Here is a 20604-nt window from a genome sequence, read left to right on the forward strand (position 1 = left end):
GTGTGGATGGGTGGGTGAGAATATGGATGGGAAGGTGGGTGGGTGGGTGGATGGATGGCTGTCGAAAGCAGTCATCCACCAGGTGTGGATTTTCAGAGCTGAATAACTCGTTTAGGGAAGTTCTCATCCCTTCCCGTGGAATCCAGTTAGTTTTGCTAAGTGATGTAACCCGGAACTGAGATTCCCTAGTCCCCGTGCTACCCAGCCAGGCAGAGGCCAGGGATGCCCCATCTGTCTTTGTGAGTCCCACATTGCCCTTCTCCGGAAAGCACTTACTCCAAGGGGATGTGCAGTAGACGTTACTTCCCTTTCCCGGTGCTTCAGGCAGCCTGCAGGCTGCTCCCTTCCCAGCACAGGCTCAGTCTCAGCTGAGAAAGGAGCTGGTGAGCTCTGAACCAAACTGGTAAGTCAGGACCCACGGGACTCAGAACGTGAGGTCAGGGTCAGACCGTCTGACACCACAGCGCTGTGACTTTGGGTGAGGTGCTTCCCCTCTCCAAATGTCGGTTTCCTCATCAGTCAAATGGAGATTATAACTGTTCCCACCACACAAGCCTGAGGCAGAGTCCCCGCACTCAACTGTGCTTGCATTTCAGCACTTGGTAAACGTAAGCTGTGATGAGGAACAAATTCTTTCCGAAATCCAGGCACATGGGGATTATTCTTAACTTTTATGAAGCTTTGTTATGGAACTTTTCACACATATACAAATCTAGATAGTAGTAACCATGAACTCCTGTGTGCTCACTGCCTGGATTCATCAGTTATCAACATTTGGCCAAACTTGTTTCTTCTCTCCTTTCACACACTTCCTCCTCCGTCCAAATGTTTTTGTTTTGAATCATAGACATTATATATTTTGCTCCAAAAACATTTCGGAATCATCTTGTAAAAGATTTCTGGTACAGAGATGACAGGATCAAACGACGTGAAGTGTGGCGCACAAAACAGTGGGAAGCACACAGGTGTTTTCAGAGCGTGTGTGTCTTGGGGCAAGTTCCCTAACCTCTCTGGGCCTGTGAGAGGGACGATGACGATCCCTCCCTCGCAGGACGGTGAGGAAAACGCTGCTCGGGGATCTGGAGGAGGTGGGACAGGCCAGAGGGGAGCGCGGCTTCCCCGTCAAAGCGGCTGTGAAAGGTGACGCCGCTCTCTTTCTGCCTGACCCCTGCCATCTCCTGGAAGCCTCACGGTCTCCCTGTGCTCCCCGCCACCTCTCGGTAGCCGGGGACACGCGGCTGGAGGGGCTCTGAGGGGCCCTCTTCGCGCCTGTGGAGTCTGAGCTGCTCCGGCTTCGGGCCCCGCTCTGCCGGGCAGGAGACCCGGCCTTAGACGGTGGCTCGCGCGCCCCCTCTAGAGGCTGGGCTCAGCCATTTCACCTTTTGGCGGTGCCAAAGCTGAAAGAGACTGGGGACCCCCCAGGGAGGCCCAGCGGGTCGGAGACCTGGTGAGAGGGACAGGGCGGGAGGACAGCAGTCCCCTGGCCACACGCGCTGGGCCCCTCGGAGGAGACTGGCCGGGCCCTCTCGGCCACCAGCCTTGCTCCCCGACTCACACGGCTGGCTGCTGGCTCCCCAGGGGCGCGGGTGGCGGCCGCCGACTTAGACAACAAGCTGGCGATGGGTGCAGAGCCCCTGCCTGTGCTGTTGGACATCGGCCACGGGCTCGCTCAGGAGGGAATTTCAGGAACTTTAGAAAACAAGGGTCTTTACTAGTCTGGATGGAAACCGACCCTAACCACAGAACGCTGCGTCCAGGAGAACTTGAAAGCACCTGGAGAGCGCTGCCCCTCACCCAGGCCACCCTGCCACGGCGACCTCCACGCTGATGCCGGCTCTGCACGCAGCGGGCGGCACAGTGAGAACGACAGAGAAAACAATCCGGCCCCTGCCCTCCGCCACTGGGGGAGCTGAGGCGGCCGGGCGGCCCGGCGCTCCGGATGTGGGCACCAACAGCGACAAGGAACACGTGGGCTTTCTCAGGGGTAGGTCCCCGGGCCTGCCTGCATTCACCAAGATCACACAGCCTGCGTCCACAAGGGGTAGAGATCACTGAGCAAATGAGACAGGGTCAAATGCCCTCCCCACATTTGGAAGATTCACAAAAAAGAAAAAAAAAAAAAACCCAACAGATAAGCTTGAGGTTAACACCACTAGAAAATTTTTAAATGAATTAGCACACAGTAAGTGGCAATTTGGAGTGGATATGGGTTCTATAGAAACAAGTCCTGCTAAATTGTTTGCATATTTTTAAAAATAGGGGCAGTGCGCGGCTCTATCAAACTATAGCCACAGATGTGCTTCATTCTTGACTTCAGTAGGCTCTGCAGTCTGCCTTGGAGAGGCTGACTGACGAGAAGCAGGTGGAGGCCAGGTTTGTCCAATCCGGTAATATGTGTGGGTCCCTCCTGTTCATTCTGGGCACCAGCAGAGAGAGACCCAGCATGGCCTTTGTGGAGCTGGTTCTCCAGTGAGAGGCTTGGGCAAGGGCTGTGAAGGAAGGGAACGCAGCTCGGAGGAAGAAGGCTGTACAGGTCCTGCCTTGGCTGTGGGGCAGGAGAGACGGTGGGTCGGAGGGGTGGGGTGGCCCGTGTCTGGAGCACAGACAAGAGGAGCAAGGCCACACGGAGGCCACTCAGCGTGGCCGGAGCCGACCTCAGGATCCCGAGCCACGTCGGGCTTTTGTCTTTGCAAAAGTTTAGGGGAGGAGGGTGCAGTGGTTAGATGTGTGTTTGGAACAGAACGCTCTTGCGGCAGGGTGGAGTGGACAGAGGCTGGGGGGAATGCGCGGGGCCCACCGAGGAGGCGGCTGCAGCCACCAGGGAAACAACTGTGGTGGAAGACACGGAGAGAGAAGCAAGCAAAATCAAGAGGGCTGCTGATGGTCTGGAGCGGCCTGAGGGAGGTGGTTGAGGATGGCTCCCGGCCGGGCGCCTGAGACGGGGGGCAGCCCTGCGGAGGATAGCATGACTTCTGATGGCATGTGTCTGGCCCAGGTAGCCCCTTACCCATGTGGCTCTGGAGATCAGAGGAGAACTCTGTCCACACACTGTCCATACAGTGTCCATGCTAAACGACACTCTGGAGGTGAACCAGAAAACCCAGGAGTGAAGTACAGAGGATGATCAAGAGAGGAGATGAGGCAGGAGGAGCGCAGCATGCAGCCACAGGGCAGACCAACAAGCCCGCGGACGGCCCAAGGCAGGAGAGCTTGGGGAGCCCAGGCAGACGCTGCCTGAGAAGCAGCTCCCTGGCTCTCATGACAGCAGGTCCTCGGTGACAGCGAGGGTCAGCCTGGCGATGAGTGCAGTCAGGTGGGCTGGTGGAGGGCTGAGTGGGAGATGCAGGAACTCGAGAGCCAGTGTAGCCCCCTCCAGACTGAGTAGCGGAGAGATGAGGGGCGGGTGGAGGTGTAGGGGCTCGCTGGTGACCAATGTGTGTTCTGGGGCTGACTTTGGCTGGACCTGACTCACTGTCTTCCTGACACTCAGATGAAAATCTGGGAGGCAGCATGTGCGGTTGGGATACAGCCCTGACAGCTCCGTTGGGAAAGAATCCGCCTGCAATGCAGGAGACCCCGGTTTGATTCCTGGATCGGGAAGATCCACTGGAGAAGGGATAGGCTACCCACTCCAGTATTCTTGGGCTTCCCTCGTGGCTCAGCTGGTAAAGAATCCTCCTGCAATGCAGGAGACCTGGCTTCGATCCCTCGGTTGCAAAGATTCCCTGGAGGAGGGAACAGCTACCCACTCCAGTATTCTGGCCTGCAGTATCCCATGGTCTGTATAGTCCATGGGGTCACAAAGAGTCGGACACAACTGAGCAACTTTCACTTTCAAGTTGAGAGGGGGGTGTTCCTTCCACTGGCAACAAAGGGAAGTCAGACCTCAGCTCACCCACACACTGGGTGCCTTCTTGGTCTGTCCCTCACCACTCAGAGTCAGGGTCAGCATTAGCGTTTGGGTTCAGGATCAGGCTCCGTGTGTCCTGAGGGCTCAACTGAAGCTTCCTGGCCACTCCACAGAGAAGCCCTTTCATAAATTGTGGGGACACCATTTCCAACAAGGGTGGGCCTCAGTGCTCCTCCGAGCTCCGTCAGAGACTTAAGGGACTGCCGAGGTCCCCAGGCAAGCCCTACACCCTGCTGCCCACCTGCAAAATGCCTCTGGGATTGTGCGTATGAAGAACATGCATTTTTTTCTATTGGAAATTACCTAGCAGTGCTGACTATTCACGACCTTCTCCTGAGGCATCTGGGACCCGGCCCCACTGGAAACCCCATCTGCCTGCCTGACACCTTTTTGCTGCCAGGAGTCCAGACCCCAGATGCCCACTGATGCTCCCAGGCCAGTTCCCGGCTTGAGGAGGTTGAATCTACCTCTGGGGGATCCATTTGCTGACAAATTGGGGGGCCTGTTCTGTGGATTATTGACAGCCTTTGGGAAGGTGAGGACATCTTGCTCTGTAAACCCAGCTAGTCTGAGGTGACTTCCTTGGAAATAGGGGTCTCTGAGGGGCAATAATCGGTTTCACTGTGGGGTGGGAGGGTGGTCCCTGCACCAAGCCCAGGGCATTTGAACTGCATGGTGAGGGGCCCTGTTGCTACAGTAAATGGTTATCAGGTGTCCGCTGCATGCCCAGAGCTCTATCACAGGTCAACTCCGATTCCCTGCTGTTGCCGAGCTATCACTGCAGGGGAGTAAACAATCGCACTCATCTCCTACAGTGGTCCCACAAGGAAGTCACGTAGGGTGAGCTGGAGAAGAGTGCACAGGGCAGAGGATGGACAGAAGGCTGGGCAAGGAAGGCCTCTCTAAGCTAGGCCTGGGAGACAGGAAGGGACACCTATTAAAGCCAAGCAAAAGGCTAGCATCCAGGGAAGGGCCTGTCCCACGCCTCCCTTCCTCCATTCCCTGGCAGTGCCCAGCCCACCTAGACAACTCGGGCTGCTTTGCACCCCAGTCATCCTCCCTGAGGTGTGCTCTACTCAGCTCCCACCGGCGATCCTGCGGCCTTTGCCCCAGCCAACCTTGACTGTGAGCCCCAGCCCCAGCCTGTCCTGAGCTGGGTCCTGCTACAGGGTGGGAGCAGGTACAGGTGCACCTAGGAGTAGCCCATCCATGTCAGCGGGGAAGCCTTCCTGTCTCAGACATTGCTATGCGAAGGCGAGTTTCCCAGCTGAGCACCATCTCTACCCCACTCCAGGCATACAGAAAGAGGATGCACCAGCTTCTGCAGGCTCTGCACCAGAAGCTGGCAGCTCTGGGCCAGGGACCGGAACACCTGCTGGGCACCGACAAGCCCGTCTCCTACAGGACCAAGCCTCCAGCCTCCATCCACAGGGAGCTCCTTGGCATCTGCAGCGACCCCTACATGCTGGCTCAGCAGCTGACCCATGTGGAGCTGGTGAGCAGGCCCACGCCACCCTCCACCCAGACCCAGAGCCTGGAATGCTGAGCGTAGCCAGCCACCCCTCCCCCATCTGGTCCCGCATCTCATCTCAGCCTAACCCGGGGTCTGAACCCATCCCTTCAGGGCCACCCCGGCATCTGCAGAGGGCCCTGACTCTGGAGCAGTCTCTCCCCATGCCTGGGGTGAGGAATAGAAGGGCTGCAGGTACCAACCTTGCCTGACTTTGACCTCTGGCCTGTCTGAGTCCAGGCCTCAGACAGAGGAATGAGGTTCATATCCTGGCTCTGACACCACCAGATGTGTAATCAGCCCCACAGCTAGCACTTTCCCCGCCCAGGTCTCAGTTTTCCCCATCTAGGACTCACACAGCCACTGCACACACCCCAGCTTTCCAGAGAAGCCCTAACAGCCTTTATGGTCAAGACTTATATTCACTGTCTCATTTCATCTTCCCACCACCCGGCCAGGTAGGTATTATTATTATTCTCCTTTCACGAATGAGGAAGCTGAAGCCCAGAGCTTTAGTTTAAGTGATTTGCCACAAGTCACACAGCAGAAGGAACAGAGCCAGGATTCGTTTCTGACCCAGACCCCATGCTCTGAGCCCCCAGGCCTACCCTAGAGGGAGCGGATTGTTGCGATGACCCAGTTTTGAGCCTGGTCTCCTAGGTATCTCACCCCACAAGCACTCCCCTTGGAGACGCTGCCCCTGCCCCTATGAAATGCAGCAGCTCCTGGGCATAGGAAGGGAGGGGCTGACACCTTCGGGATGGTGCTGAGCTCTGACAACCCGGGGCAGGGCTATGGACCCCCTGTGAGAAGGGCAATGGGCCCATGCCAGGCGGCCAGCGGACATCCCCTTCTCCTTTTCCTGACCCCTCTTCTCTCTCCGCTGCAGGAACAGCTGCGGCACATTGGACCTGAGGAGTTTGTCCAGGCTTTTGTGAACAAGGACCCTCTGGCCAGCACAAAGGTAGAAGGCCCGTGGACGGACTGTCCAGGCAGCGACCCCTACCCACGAGTCCCTCTGTGGGATTCCCAGAGCACCAGCTCAGCCAGCTCCAGAGGGGCCCGGAACAGAGCAGATGGGCTTGGCGGGGACGTGCCCATTCCACCCATGCCCCTAGCCTAAGGCTGGCACATCCCAGCAGCCCTGAGTCCCAGGGAAGCCTGGGAGGACGGGATGAGTCTGACAGGGTCAGCCACCCAGCGAGGGTCAGGGGCAGTCCACTATCCAAAGCCCTGGGTGGGTTAGAGGGTGGAGGTTCACACCAAGGCTGCTACAAGACCCCCGGTGTGCCCTCCCGGTGTGTCGTGGTGGGCGCTGATGCCCTCTAGTGGCCATTTGGGGAACGCAGGCCGATGCATGCTGTCCAAGAAGTTCAGGGCACACGCTCTTCCCTCCGAAGGCGGATTACACACCGAATTTCAGAGCCTGCCCCTCTCTCTGAGAGCCCATTCATCAGTCTACCTGGTGTTTATTAAGGAGTTAAATCTGAAGCAGAACTGGAAATATTATGTCTTCTTCCCTGGCACCTAATAAAAGAAGTACAAACTAAATGTACAATTGAATTTCACCTCCAGGGTAAGCAGAGATTAAACATTGTGGGGCTGTGCGTGTGTGTAGGGAAAGGAGTAGTCTCACAAACGGCTGGTAGGGGGTGAAATTGGCACAGCCACTTTGGAGAGCAACTTGGCAATAGAACCAACACTTGAAATGTACACTCTGGACCCCGGCTTTTCACACCTAACAATTTATCCTACAGGTATATACACACATGTGTATACACAAAGGTGTACACACAGAGATATCTGGGATATTTTACTGTGTTTTATGACCAAAGGCTGGAAGCAAACTACTTTACCATCCACAGGGACTCGACTAAATATCGTAATACATCCATACATGGAAGGCTGTGCAACGGTTAGAATAAGAGCGTCTGTAAGAATGGAATGAAGGACATGGTCTCTTTGGTGGCTCAGACGGTAAAGAATCTTCTAGCAGTGCAGGAGATCTGGGTTCAGTCCCTGTGTTGGGAAGATCCCCTGAAGGTGGGAATAGCAACCCACTCCAGTATTCTTGCCTAGACAATTACATGGACAGAGGAGCCTGGCAGGCTATAGTCCTTTGGGGTGCAAAGAGTTGGACATGGCTAACACTTTCTGGGGCCTCCCTGGTGGCCCAGCTGGTAAAGAATCTGCCTGCAATGAGGGAGACCTGGGCTCGATCCCTGGGTTGGGAAGATCCCCTGGAGGAGGGAATGGCAACCCACTCCAGTATCCTGGCCTAGAGAATCCCCATGGGCAGAGGAGCCTGGCAGGCTACAGTCCATGAGGCCACAAAGAGTCAGACACGACTGACTGACTAAGCAAAGGACACAGCAAGAATGGAATATTTGCAAAAGATCCATTGTTGAGAGATGAAAAAGTAAAGAGCAGTGACGAAGAGCATGTGACCATCAGTGTAACAAAGGAGGACACATAATACACACCTGCTTGTATGTATGTGTGGACAATCTCTAGGAACAACGGAACTCTGAGGAGCTCGTCATGGACCTGGGAGCAGGAGTGGGGAGACCTTGCTGCTCTTAGCGGGTTGTTTGTCTTTCTGTTTTGTTTTGTTTGGGGTTTGGGCCATTTCCAAGTATTATTTTTTATTGTGAAAAACATCATGATTGTTTACCCACTCTACTGTAAATGAACATTTCTGTGTTCTAGCCTCTCAGCTATTATAGATATTGCTGCTATGAACATTCTTATACATTTCCTATGTATGTGGGTACATTTTTTTCTAGAGCATCTGCTGTCAAGTAGTTTAGTCCCAGGACAGCTTTCAGTCTTAAAAATTATGGAGGACCCCAAAGAACTTCTGGTTATGTAGATTAACTACAGAAAGTTCCCTACATATGAATGACTTCCATTTTGAGAGCACGTTCATAAGTCCAATTGGTTCATAAGTCCAGCAAAGTTAGCCTACATAGCCAACTAACACAATTGGCTATATAGTACTCTGCTGTAATAGGTTTGTAATACTTTTCACACAAATAATACATAAAAAACAAACAGAAAAATAGAGAAAACATTTTAAATCTTACAGTACAGGACAACAGCTGGCATACAGGGGCTGACTGGAGAAGGGATAGGAGGTGGGAGATGCTGGAACTGAAGGATAAACAGCAATAGGAGATGGAGGGCAGGCTGCCACTTCGCTCATGTCTGATGTTGATGGAACGCACATTCACATCTTTGAAAGTTCACAACTTGCAGGTTCATATGTAGGCAGCTTATTGTCATAACAGCTACCTGTATTTATTATATTGGGCTTCCCTGTGGCTCAGAGGTAAAAAATCTGCCTGTCAATATAGGAGACATGGGTTTGATCCCTGGGTCAAGAAGATCCCTTGGAAAAGGAAATGGCAACCCACTCCAGTATTCTTGCCTGGGAAATCCCATGGAGAGAGGGGCCTGGTGGGTTACAGCCCATGGGATTGCAAAGAGTTGGACAACACTTAGCAACTAAACAACATTTATTATATTAGCCTATGAGGCCAATAACTTTAAAAAATGTTTATTCAAAGTCATAATAATCCATTATATGTTAATAAGTTACATATTTTATGAAAAATAACTCTATTTTCCAAAAAAAATTAATGAGAAGAGTGATACTGCTTTACAGTATTTTTAAAAATTTCTCTCAGTTCAGTTCATTCGTTCAGTCATATCCAACTCTTTGTGACCCATGGACTGCAGCACACCAGGCCTCCCTGTCCATCACCAGCTCCCCAAGTTCACTCAAATGCATGTCCATTGAGTCGGTGATGCCATCCAACCATATCACCCTCTGTCATCCCCTTCTCCTCCTGCCTTAAATCTTTCCCGGCATCAGGGTCTTTTCAAATGAATCAGCCCTTCACATCAGGTGGTGAAAGTATTGGAATTGCAGCTTCAGCATCAGTCCTTCCAATGAATATTCAGGACTGATTTCCTTTAGGATGGACTGGTTGGATCTCCTAGCTGTCCAAGGAACTCTCAAGAGTCTTCTCCAACACCACAGTCCAAAAGCATCAATTCTTTGGTGTTCAGCTTTTCTTTATAGTCCAACTCTCACATCCATCCATGACTACTGGAAAAACCATAGCTTTGAATAGACAGACCTTTGTTGGCAAAGTAACGTCTCTGCTTTTTAATATGCTGTCTAGGCTGGTCATAACTTTCCTGCCAAGGAGTAAGCGTCTTTTAATTTCATGGCTGCAGTCACCACCTGCCATGATTTTGGAGCCCCAAAAAGTAAAGTCTGTCACTGTTTCCATTGTTTCCCCATCTATTTCCCATGAAGTAATGGGACCGGATGCCATGATCTTAGTTTTCTGAATGTTGAGCTTTAAGCCAACTTTTTCACTCTCCTCTTTTACTTTCATCAAAAGGCTCTTTAGTTCTTCTTCACTTTCTGCCATAAGGGTGGTGTCATCTGCATATCTGAGGTTATTGATATTTCTCCCGGCAATCTTGATTCCAGCTTGTGCTTCATCCAGCCCAGTGTTTCTCATGATGTACTCTGCATATAAGTTAAATAAGCAGGGTGACAATATACAGCCTTGACATACTCCTTTTCCTATTTGGAACCAGTCTGTTGTTCCATGTCCACTTCTAACCCTTGCTTCCTGACCTGCATACAGGTTTCTCAAGAGGCAGGTCAGGTGGTCTGGTATTCCCATCTCTTGAAGGATTTTCCACAGTTTCTTGTGATCCACACAGTCAAAGGCTTTTGTGTAGTCAATAAAGCAGAAATAGATGTTTTTCTGGAACTCTCTTGCTTTTTCGATGATCCAGCGGATGTTGGCAATTTGATCTCTGGTTCCTCTGCCTTTTCTAAATCCAGCTTGAACATCTGGAAGTTCACAGTTCACGTACTGTTGAAGCCTGGCTTGGAGAATTTTGAGCATTACTTTACTAGCTACTTTACTAGTGAGATGAGTGCAATTGTGTGGTAGTTTGAGCATTCTTCGGCATTGCCTTTCTTTGGGACTGTAATAAAAACTGACCTTTTCCAGTCCTGTGGCCACTGCTGATTTTCCAAATTTGCTGGCATATGGAGTGCAGCACTTTCACAGCATCATCTTTTACGTTTTGAAATAGCTCAACTGGAATTCCATCACCTGCATTAACTTTGCTCGTAGTGGTGCCTCCTAAGCCCCGCTTGACTTCACATTCCAGGATGTCTGGCTCTAGGTGAGTGATCATGCCATCGTGATTATCTGTGTCATGAAGATCTTTTCTGTATAGTTCTTCTGTGTATTCTTGCCACCTCTTCTTAATATCTTCTACTTCTGTTAGGTCCATACCATTTCTCTCCTTTGTTGTGCCCATTTTTACATGAAATGTTCCCGTGGTATCTCTAATTTTCTTGAACTAGATCTCTAGTGTTTCCCATTCTATTGTTTTCCTCTATTTCTTTGCATTGATCACTGAGGAAGGCTTTCTTATCTCTCCTTGCTATTCTTTGGAACTCTGCATTCAAATGGGTACATCTTTCCTTATCTGCTTTGCCTTTCGCTTCTCTTCTTTCATAGCTATTTGAAAAAAAAATCTCTCTAATGACTGACAGTAGAAGACTGCTGAATTCTCTTAATTTTCATTCAATCTCTTGACCTAACATTATATTGATTGAAAATACAACTTCCTCACACAGATATGTTGTTGGAAAAGGAAGGAATATATTACGGCCTTTTCAAGTAATTGTGAATATTCTTCTTTGATACTACACTAAAACTCAACAAGCGATAATTTTTTACAATTAATTGTAGTTTGGAATCTGAACTCCATCACATTAAAGTCATTGGTCCATCTTGAAATGACAACTCACTTCAGTATTCTTGCCTGGAAAATCCCATGGGCAGAGGAGCCTGGCAGGCTGCTGTCCATGGGGTCACAAAGAGTTGGACATGACTGAGCAACTAAACCACGCATCTTGAATGGATCTTTTTGCCCATGCATGATTTTGACATATATTGACCATTTGGAAAATATGGGTTCAGCTAATCAAGCAGATCTTCTTCTGAATGTTGACATATTTCATTAGATAATATTTTAAAATAATATTCATGTATATATTCACTACTAATATCATCCAAATAAGTTCTGAAGTATTGGGAAGCTGTCAAGCTCCAGAGGCAGATATGTGTTTTTTAGGTCCCCAATTTTCTCTTGAAAACTTGAATTTTATCCTTGGCAACAAATACTATCAATTGTTTTCCTTGAAGTTACAGGATGATTTTAACTGATTTTAAAGGCAGTATCAGCCAAATAGTGAAATGTGAATAACCATAGTGGGTCAGTCTTTTTTCAGGTAAGAATGGTGCTCCGTGGGTAAAGGTCAGCTCACGCCGGGTGCACCAGCGCGCTTCCATAAGACTACCGTGAGACCTGTGTATACAGTCCTCGCTGCATACCTGCAGCTTCTGCAACCACAGATTCCACCTCTCAGATTAAAAATATTAGAAAAAATTAAAATTCAAGAACGGTCTAAAAAAGCAAAACTTGAATTTGCTGTGTACCAGGCCACTATTTACACAGTTTTTACATTGTATTGGGTATTATAAATAAGCTAGAGGTGATTTAAAGTATACAGGAGAATGTGCATGAGTTTATGCAAATACTATGCCATTTTACATAAGGAACTTGAGCATCCTCAGATTTTGGTATCCAAGAGGGGTGGTGGAACCATTCACCTAAGGATACCCACAGATGATGGCACTCCCATCCTGTCACACAGAATATGAAAAAGACATGCACTCAAGGGTTGAGATTTAATAAAACATAAACTGAAGTTTATGTCCCCAAGAACATTCTTAAGTCACACTCACTTTTTTCTTTTACTGTGAGTGTGTAGTGGTGAAGAACACAACGGTATCGTTTGGGGATTCTGTCTCAGTGCAGGCTAAGGAAGCAGTAACTTTACCCATCATTCTATTATGTATCAGTGCAAATGTTACAACAGCGAAAAGGCAGTAATATTTTATGAATATGAAGATAGGTTTGCCCTTGTGGACCTCCTGAAAGGGCCCTGGAGACCCCCAGGAGTCCAGGGACAACACTTTGGGGTGTTGCTCTAGGATATACCTGTGAAAGGAATCACTACGAAAGGAATCACTGCCTACCCTGTGTCAATCACAGGGTAGACAGATGGTCAGCCTTACCAGGTGATGCCAAGTGAGGCTGTGTCCATTTACACTGCCACCAGGGAGTTATTCTTGCTCCACAGCCTCATTAACACTTGAAGTTGTCAAACTTTAATTTTTGTCAAACTGTTAAATGGAGCATCTTTTCATGCGTTTTGGACCTTCTTGTTTTCTCTTCTATAAAATGCCCTAATTTCCCTTCAGTTTTCTATTACTGATTTGTCTTTTTTCTTAAGGATTTTTAAGAGTTTTGTGTGAGTATTTAAAATATGTACTAGTTAATTATCCCTTGTCAGTTAGATGTACTGCAAATTTTCTTCCCCTGGTTGATTGCTTTGCCTTTCATTCTCATTATTGTGTCTTTTAATGAATAGGTGTTCTTAATTTCCTCCTTATAAGGAATTTACATTTTTGGATTATTTCTGCCTTCATATTTTGAAGCTATGCTATTTAGTTAAGTTCAGTTCAGTCGCTCAGTCATGTCTGACTCTTTGCGACCCCATGAGTTGCAGCACTCCAGGCCTCCCTGTCCATCACCAACTCCCGGAGTTTACTCAAACTCATGTCCATCGAGTCAGTGATGCCATACAGCCATCTCATCCTCTGTCGTCCCCTTCTCCTCCTGCCCCCAATCCCTCCCAGCATCAGGGTCTTTTCCAATGAGTCAACTCTTCACATGAGGTGGCCAAAGTATTGGAGTTTCAGCTTCAGCATCAGTCCTTCCAATGAACACCCAGGACTGATCTGCTTTAGGATGGACTGGTTGGATCTCCTTGCAGTCCAAGGGACTCTCAAAAGTCTTCTCCAACACCACAGTCCAAAAGCATCAATTTTTCAGTGCTCAGCTTTCTTCACAGTCCAACTCTCACATCCATACATGACCACTGGAAAAACCATAGCCTTGACTAGACGGACCTTTGTTGGCAAAGTAATGTCTCTGCTTTTTAATATTCTGTCTAGGTTGGTCATAACTTTCCTTCCAAGGAGTAAGCGTCTTTTAATTACATGGCTGCAGTCACCATCTGCAGTGATTTTGGAGCCCCAAAAAATAAAATCTGACACTGTTTCCACTGTTTCCCCATCTATTTGCCATGAAGTGATGGGACCAGATGCCATGATCTTAGTTTTCTGAATGTTGAGCTTTCAGCCAACTTTTTCACTCTCCTCTTTCAATTTCATCAAGAGGCTTTTTAGTTCCTCTTCACTTTCTGCCATAAGGGTGGTGTCATCTGCATATCTGAGGTTATTGATATTTCTCCCGGCAATCTTGATTCCAGCTTGTGCTTCATCCAGCCCAGCGTTTCTCATGATGTCCTCTGCATATAAGTTAAATAAGCAGGGTGATAATATACAGCCTTGACGTACTCCTTTTCCTATTTGGAACCAGTCTGTTGTTCCATATCCAGTTCTTAACTGTTGCTTCCTGACCTGCATATAGATTTCACAAGAGGCAGATCAGGTGGCCTGGTATTCCCATCTCTTGAAGGATTTTCCACAGTTTATTGTGATCCACACAGTCAAAGGCTTTGGCATAGTCAATAAAGCAGAAATAGATGTTTTTCTGGAATTCTCTTGCTTTTTCGATGATCCAGTGGATGTTGGCAATTTGTCTCTGGTTCCTCTGCCTTTTCTAAAACCAGTTTGAACATCTGGAAGTTCATGGTTCATGTATCGCTGAAGCCTGGCTTGGAGAATTTTGAGCATTACTTTACTTAAGTGCAGACAAATTTAAACTCATGCTATATTCTCAATAAGTCAAAAATTTTATCTTTATGCAGTTACCCTTGAAACTCTTCTAATGCTTCTTGCCTTAGAGTCTTTTTTTGACTTAAAGTCTATTTTGTCTAATATTAAGATAGATATGTGATATTTATCATGCATATTTTTCTATTTTTATTTATATCCCTGTGTTTGGGATGTAGCTCTTAAAAATAGCAGGTGGTTGGATTTTTTTTTAATTAGTGACTAAACAAATCCATATAGAGTAATTTCTGATATGTATGGATTTGTTTTTACTGTCTTCTGTTGTGCCTTGCCTTCTTTACCTATTCTTTTTTCTTTCTTTGCTTCTTTTGGATTCTCTGAAATTGTGATACACTTATACAGTGGATTTATAAAATTATGTTTCCATTTTTTAAATTATGTTTCTAAAAGCTCTTTGATAGCACATGAGAAGGTTCATGTGGGAAAACATGGAAATATATATACTTATAGATAGAAACATACATACATACATACATACAAAAGATTAATCCTCATTATTTGCCATCCTTATATCCTATAGTCATCATGATCACTGAAGTGGCAAGTACTGAGTCCTTACTCCTAAGGAAAATATAAGATTAGTTTCCTTGCAAGCCTCTCATCACAGCCTTTTCATCAACCAGTCAATGTATAACCTTGATTTGTGTCTCTGTTTAATGAGACGTTATGTTGTTGACTCAGTAACACTGAATTCATGGCCAACAGTACTACAACGCACGTCTAAATGAAGCTTGTCAAACACATTTTTTTTCCTTAGCGCACATGTCAGCCTTCGTGTGCTCAGGGACACAAGACCGAGAGCACGGCAGCGCTCTGCTTGAGGGTTCCACCTCTGTGCTTGGGGCCACTTTGACCAGTGAAATCGCCAACAGATATCACAAAAATGCAAAAACTGACACTAAATAGACTAGAAAAAGGACTCTTGTTTACAGTACAGAAGCTGAAACCAGAAGTCAGGGCATCAGCCCAGCCTCAGCCGGGAGCGCTCAGGTGCACTGGGTGACGGAGGCCTTCCGCTCCGCGCATGTCCACAAGGGACCAAGAAGTGACATGAGGATGAGTTTGGAGGTTACAAATGAAGTGAAAGTTTAGGAAGCAAACACGAAATGTATGCATAATGAGAGTTAATTGTGTGTAGGGGTATATGAGATATACATACATTAAGTTACATCTTTAGGTGTATAGAAAATATAACTAGAAGGATATGTCAAATCATTGATATTTGTGGATGGTTTTGAGGTTTCGACATTTCTGAGATCATCTATAATGATGACGGCTGACTTTTTAAAAGTTATTCGTGTTCAAAAAGTTATTGACAAAAAATCTGAGCATGGCTCTTGTGTCTTTCCTAGCCTTGTTTCAGTGACAAGACTAACAACCTGGAAGCTTACGTGAAATGGTTCAACAGACTGTGTTACCTCGTGGCTACTGAGATCTGCATGGTGCGTAGGAAGCCAGCCCCTGAGCTGGCATGGCCAACGCTGGCCAGGGCTTGAGAGGAGCCCACCGGGGGGGAACCAGAAGGCCATGATGAGCCCATCTGTCTCCTAGCCCAGAGCCAGGATGGGCACCCTCTGGGACACCAGGTGTTACCTGGCTTGCCTGTAGAGACATTTTCCCCCTGGGTAGAGCCTGACATGAAGCCACCTGCCAGTCACAGAGGGAGTCAGAGAGATTCTTGCTGAGGGAGAGGGGAGTAGGCTATCCGCTTCTCCCACCTGTGCCTGGGGTGGCCTGGCCTGCAGCTGAATTCTCTTTGGCTCACTCGGGACTTAGAGGTAGAAATAATCCAGCTTTAAGAAGTGGGAGCGATCTCTTTGAAGTCCAGGTCCCTGGCATCTCCCAGAAAGCGGGGAGACTCGGCAGCACCGAGCCGGACGTGCTCACCCCTGGATCTCAGCCCCGCAGAGCCAGATGCTGCCGAGCCTCCCCCTCCTTACGGCGGCGGGACCATCTCCCGAATCCATCCCTTCACTGTGAGGCGAAGCCCAGGGCCCCTGTCTCAGGGACAGTTTGGAGGTAGCACATGTGCTGGGGTGCGCTCTCTGGAAGCAGACAGAGCTTGGCGGGTAAGGGGTTTGTTTATGAGGCCAACGCAGGCAATCGAGAAAGTGGGAGGGGCTCCAGCGGCTTCCGTCACGACGCCCGCAGCGCCCACCCCAGTGGTCGAGCCTGCTCGTCCACCTTGCTTGGTCATCATCGCCATCGCTGTGGGGGCCGCCCTCCAAAGCACAGCAGGACCTCAGGCGGGCAGCTCTCTGAAGGGTCAGGTGTCCCAGCTCCACCAGTAACACAACACTCGTCTCAGCGGCAGTAAAGACCACAGCCGCACGTCTGGGAGGCAGGCGATCTCCTTGGAGAGAACAGTGTGGGGTTCGTGAGCCCTGCCTCTTCTTCATTGCATCACTGGCCTGGGAGCGAAGAGAGATGGGGCTTTACCTGAGCAAAACCTGGACTAAGTCACCAGAGCCGGCAGCACTCGGCCCGGAGAAGAACACGGGTCTGCTTCTGAGCGGTCAGAGGCCAGAGTCTCACTCACTCAGCTGGAATTGGGGGTGAAGTCACACAGTCCGTTGACAGAAAGCAGTGGTGGGGCTGCTAGGGCACAGGGCCTCGGGTCACTGTGTGGCCCCCACACCCCATGCAGAGTGAAGGCTGTTTGGTGCTGGGAAGAGAGGTGAGGTGGCTCTGCTTCCTGCATCGCAGGGAAGAGATGCTGGAACTGAGCCTGAAGGAGGGGGACATGAGGGGCCCGCATGCCCCCCATGTTGCAGGCGGCTCGTGTGTCCCCACAGGAGGCCCACCACCCCCCACTTGACCTTCTGTGCAGTGGACTCTGTGCTGCCTCCCCCTGGGGCGTGGTGAGACCCTGAGTCCTCAGGCTGCAGATCGCCCTGGTCCCAAGCGTCTCAGCTGGAAAGGTTAATGAGGGGCAAGATGCGTAAGCAGGTCAGCGTGGGGTGGGGGCCCTCGTCACTGAGGCTCCGGTGCCCTGTCCCCAGCCAGCCAAGAAGAAACAGCGGGCCCAGGTGATCGAGTTCTTCATCGACGTGGCCCGGGAATGCTTCAACATCGGCAACTTCAACTCCCTGATGGCCATCATCTGTGAGTGGGCCGGCCAGGCCCGGGGCCCCCAGGGCAAGTGCTCCCAGAGAGGGCGGAGCGGGCGCAGCCAGGCGGTGGGGCGCAAGCCAGGATGTGTCTCTGAGCAGGAGGCGGGTGCAGGCTGGGCCCCAATTCCCCCACCCCGCCCCACAGGCCCTGGGGAGGTGCCCCTTTAGAGGCGAGCCCAGCCCTTTCAATGTGCTTGGTGAGAGCTTGGCGGTGTGTACCCAGATTCAGGGTGAGTGGGGACCCAGAGCAGGCTCCTGATCACAGTATAAGGCCTGTACTGTGGGCACGGGGACAGGGGCTTGCACATACAGAAGCCAGGCCGACCTGGACACAGTCCGTTAGCGCCCACCCACCCCCCATCTGGCAGGCTGAGGCTCCCCCAAATGTCAGCCCTGATCAGGGTACAGCCTGAGAGGATTAGGGGATCAGCCAGCTGGGGGCTTCCCAGAGGAGCTGTGTAGCAATAAAACTATGCAGCCCAGAAGAGCCCTGCCATCCCGGCCCTGCCCCAGCTCAGCCATCCCTCTTCCAGCGGGCATGAACATGAGCCCAGTCTCCAGGCTGAAGAAGACTTGGGCCAAAGTGAAGACAGCCAAGTTTTTCATCCTCGAGGTAAGCAAGGCTGCTCGACTGCTGGGTGCCGCCAGCATCCCCAGGACACAGTTGCCCAAATGCCTCCCTGTCTCCTTCCAGCACCAGATGGACCCAACGGGCAACTTCTGCAACTACAGAGCAGCCCTGCGAGGGGCAGCCCACCGCTCCCTGACTGCCCACAGCAGCCAGGAGAAGGTAGGTCGGAGGCTTGCCTCGCCCTCAGATCTGCTCCTGTTCCAGGCCCCCTGGGCTCAGGAGGGCTGTGTCAGAGATCCTAGGTAAGGCTGGAAGACCACTTGGTCCAATCCCTGCCCTTCTACCACCCCTGTAATAGAGAGTCATGCCACCTTGCTTGAATGTCTCCAGTAGAGGGAACTCACCTTTTCCCCAAACAGATCAACACACTCCCCAGCAGCTCCAGCTGGTAGCTAGATGGATGGATGGGTCAATGGAAGAATGGATGGAAGAAGGATAAATAGATGGGTGGAAGGGTGCGAGGAGGGGAAGGAGGAGAGATGGAAGGAAGAATGGAAGGCCAGAGGTTGGAAGGAAGGAAAGAGGGAGGAAATGCAGGCGGAGAGGAAGGGAGGAAGTTCCCCACAGCCCTCAGTTCCCCAGGCTGGAACTTTGAGGCCAGAAGTTCACTCTGCTTTCTTCCTGCCTGTGGCTGGCTCCTTCTGCCCCTCCCGCCCACCCCCCATCTCTGTCATGAAGCCCCTCCACACAGGTCTCTCTGGGTGACCTCCGTGTTGAGCTGGGTTCTGATGGAACTGCTCAGGTCCAGAAAACAAGGGCACAGGTTTGCAGTCGTGAGGACACACAGAAGTGGTGAAAAATTCTCCCGCCTGGGAAATGCTGCCAACCCTGAGGACTGCTCCAACGCCCCTGCCTCCATGAAGCCTGCACCAGGCACCCAAGGGGCCACCTCTGTCCCCAGAGCCTCACTGCCCTTAATCCCCACCCTCTATCCATCTCAGCAGGGCTCCCCATTCCAACTCCATTTAGCCATCACACCCCGGAACTGGACTAGGCACTCTGCACCACAGAGAGGGGCTGGAGACGGGTGGAGACCACCCCTCTCCAGGCCCACTGAGGAAGAGGGTAGGACAGCGATCTGGAGCAGAGCCCGCTGGTCCTGTCCTGTGTCCACTGCTTACTGCTCTATGAGCTCCTATGAGCTTCTGTACCTCAGTTAGTAAAGAATCCACCTGCAATGCAGGAGGCCCAGGTTCAATTCCTGGGTCAGGAAGATCCCCTGGAGAAGGGATGGGCTACCCACTCCAGTATTCTTGCCTGGAGAATCCCATGGACAGAGGAGCCTAGGAGGCTACAGCCTAGTCCATGGGGTCGCAAGAGTCAGACACGACTGAGCAACTAAACCACCACCATGAGTTACTTACCCTGAGTCTCAGCTTCCTCATCTGTGAGCTGGGGTAATAAAAGCCCTCCTTCACAGGACAGTGATGAGGATGAAATGTGATCCCATCTGTACACAGCTTACAACACAAAGTGCTCAGGCCCACCCCTGACGCCCCAGTGACCAGGGTGGAAGTGGAGACAGCAAGGGTCTAAACATGGCTTGGGGAATGGTAAAGACATCCCTCATTGTGTAGGTTGTCTCCCACCATACTGGTATCAGGAATGAATATTTGTGACGTGCTCTCACTGTCTCCAAGCCCTGACAGAGAGAAGACATGGGCAAATGGTTGCTGAATTGACATAAATCCAGGGTAACCAGTTCATCCCGTTTTGCCTGGGGCTGCCCCAGGTTTAGCACCACAAGTTCTGCCTTCTGGGAAACTCCTGTTGTTGACAAACCCTAACGAGCCTGGCTCTGCTCCTGGCTTAGTGGTCACTAGCTAGATGACCTTGTGCCAGGCCCTGACACTCTATGGGCCTCGGTTTCCCCCTCTGCCCTGCCCAGCTGAGCCACCCATGCTTCTGTGGTGTGCCGAGTGGTCAGTGCTCAGGCTCCCACCTCAAAGCCCTTGTCAGCTCGGATGGGGAATGATCTAGGCATTCCCTGGGCCAGAAGTGTCAGGACTTGAGGGATGGGCTGCAGGACTGGCCACATGTGCCCAGCTCTGGAGCCTGAGGGCAGAGCAGATGTGATATTTCCTGGGCTGGCAAAACACAGCACGTAAACTAGGTAGCTTATAACAACAGAAATGTGCTATCTCACAATGCCAGAGGCCAGCGGCCAAAGTCAAGCATTGGCAGGGCCACGCTCTCTCCGGAGGCTCTATGGAAAGGTTCTTCTTTGCCTCTCCTGGTGTCCGATGGCCACAGGCATTCCTGGGCTTGTGACTGCATCACTCCTACCTGTCTGTTTTCACATGACTATGTGAAACAGATAGTACATGTCCAAATTTACCTCTCTTTATAAAAATACCTGCCCACCTAATCCAGTGTGACCTCATCTCCACTTGATCCCATCCATAGCAAGACTGTATCTCCAAATAAATTCCCATTTGTAAGCACTGGGGTTTAGGACGTGAACATGCCTTTTTTGAGGGGCATGATTCAATCCACACATAAGGTAG

The 20604-nt window shown here is 50.3% G+C and overlaps 1 protein-coding gene across 5 annotated transcripts in view; it reads left to right on the top strand.

The window, feature by feature from the left end:
• RASGEF1C (RasGEF domain family member 1C) overlaps positions 1-20604 on the top strand; it is a 94254-nt gene that overhangs the window by 59914 nt on the left and 13736 nt on the right. For all 5 annotated transcript variants that reach the window (XR_006342560.1, XM_043910677.1, XM_043910674.1 and 2 more), the window contains 6 exons: positions 5205-5405; positions 6310-6384; positions 15706-15795; positions 17356-17458; positions 18000-18079; positions 18161-18256. Coding sequence is in view for 4 of the 5 variants with exons in the window: in XM_043910677.1 (XP_043766612.1) it covers positions 5205-5405; positions 6310-6384; positions 15706-15795; positions 17356-17458; positions 18000-18079; positions 18161-18256 (645 nt within the window). In the remaining variant the exon portion in view is untranslated. The remainder of the gene's footprint in view (positions 1-5204; positions 5406-6309; positions 6385-15705; positions 15796-17355; positions 17459-17999; positions 18080-18160; positions 18257-20604) is intronic.

The sequence above is a fragment of the Cervus elaphus genome, chromosome 9, assembly GCF_910594005.1.
Source record: "Cervus elaphus chromosome 9, mCerEla1.1, whole genome shotgun sequence".
Classification (NCBI taxonomy): domain Eukaryota; kingdom Metazoa; phylum Chordata; class Mammalia; order Artiodactyla; family Cervidae; genus Cervus; species Cervus elaphus.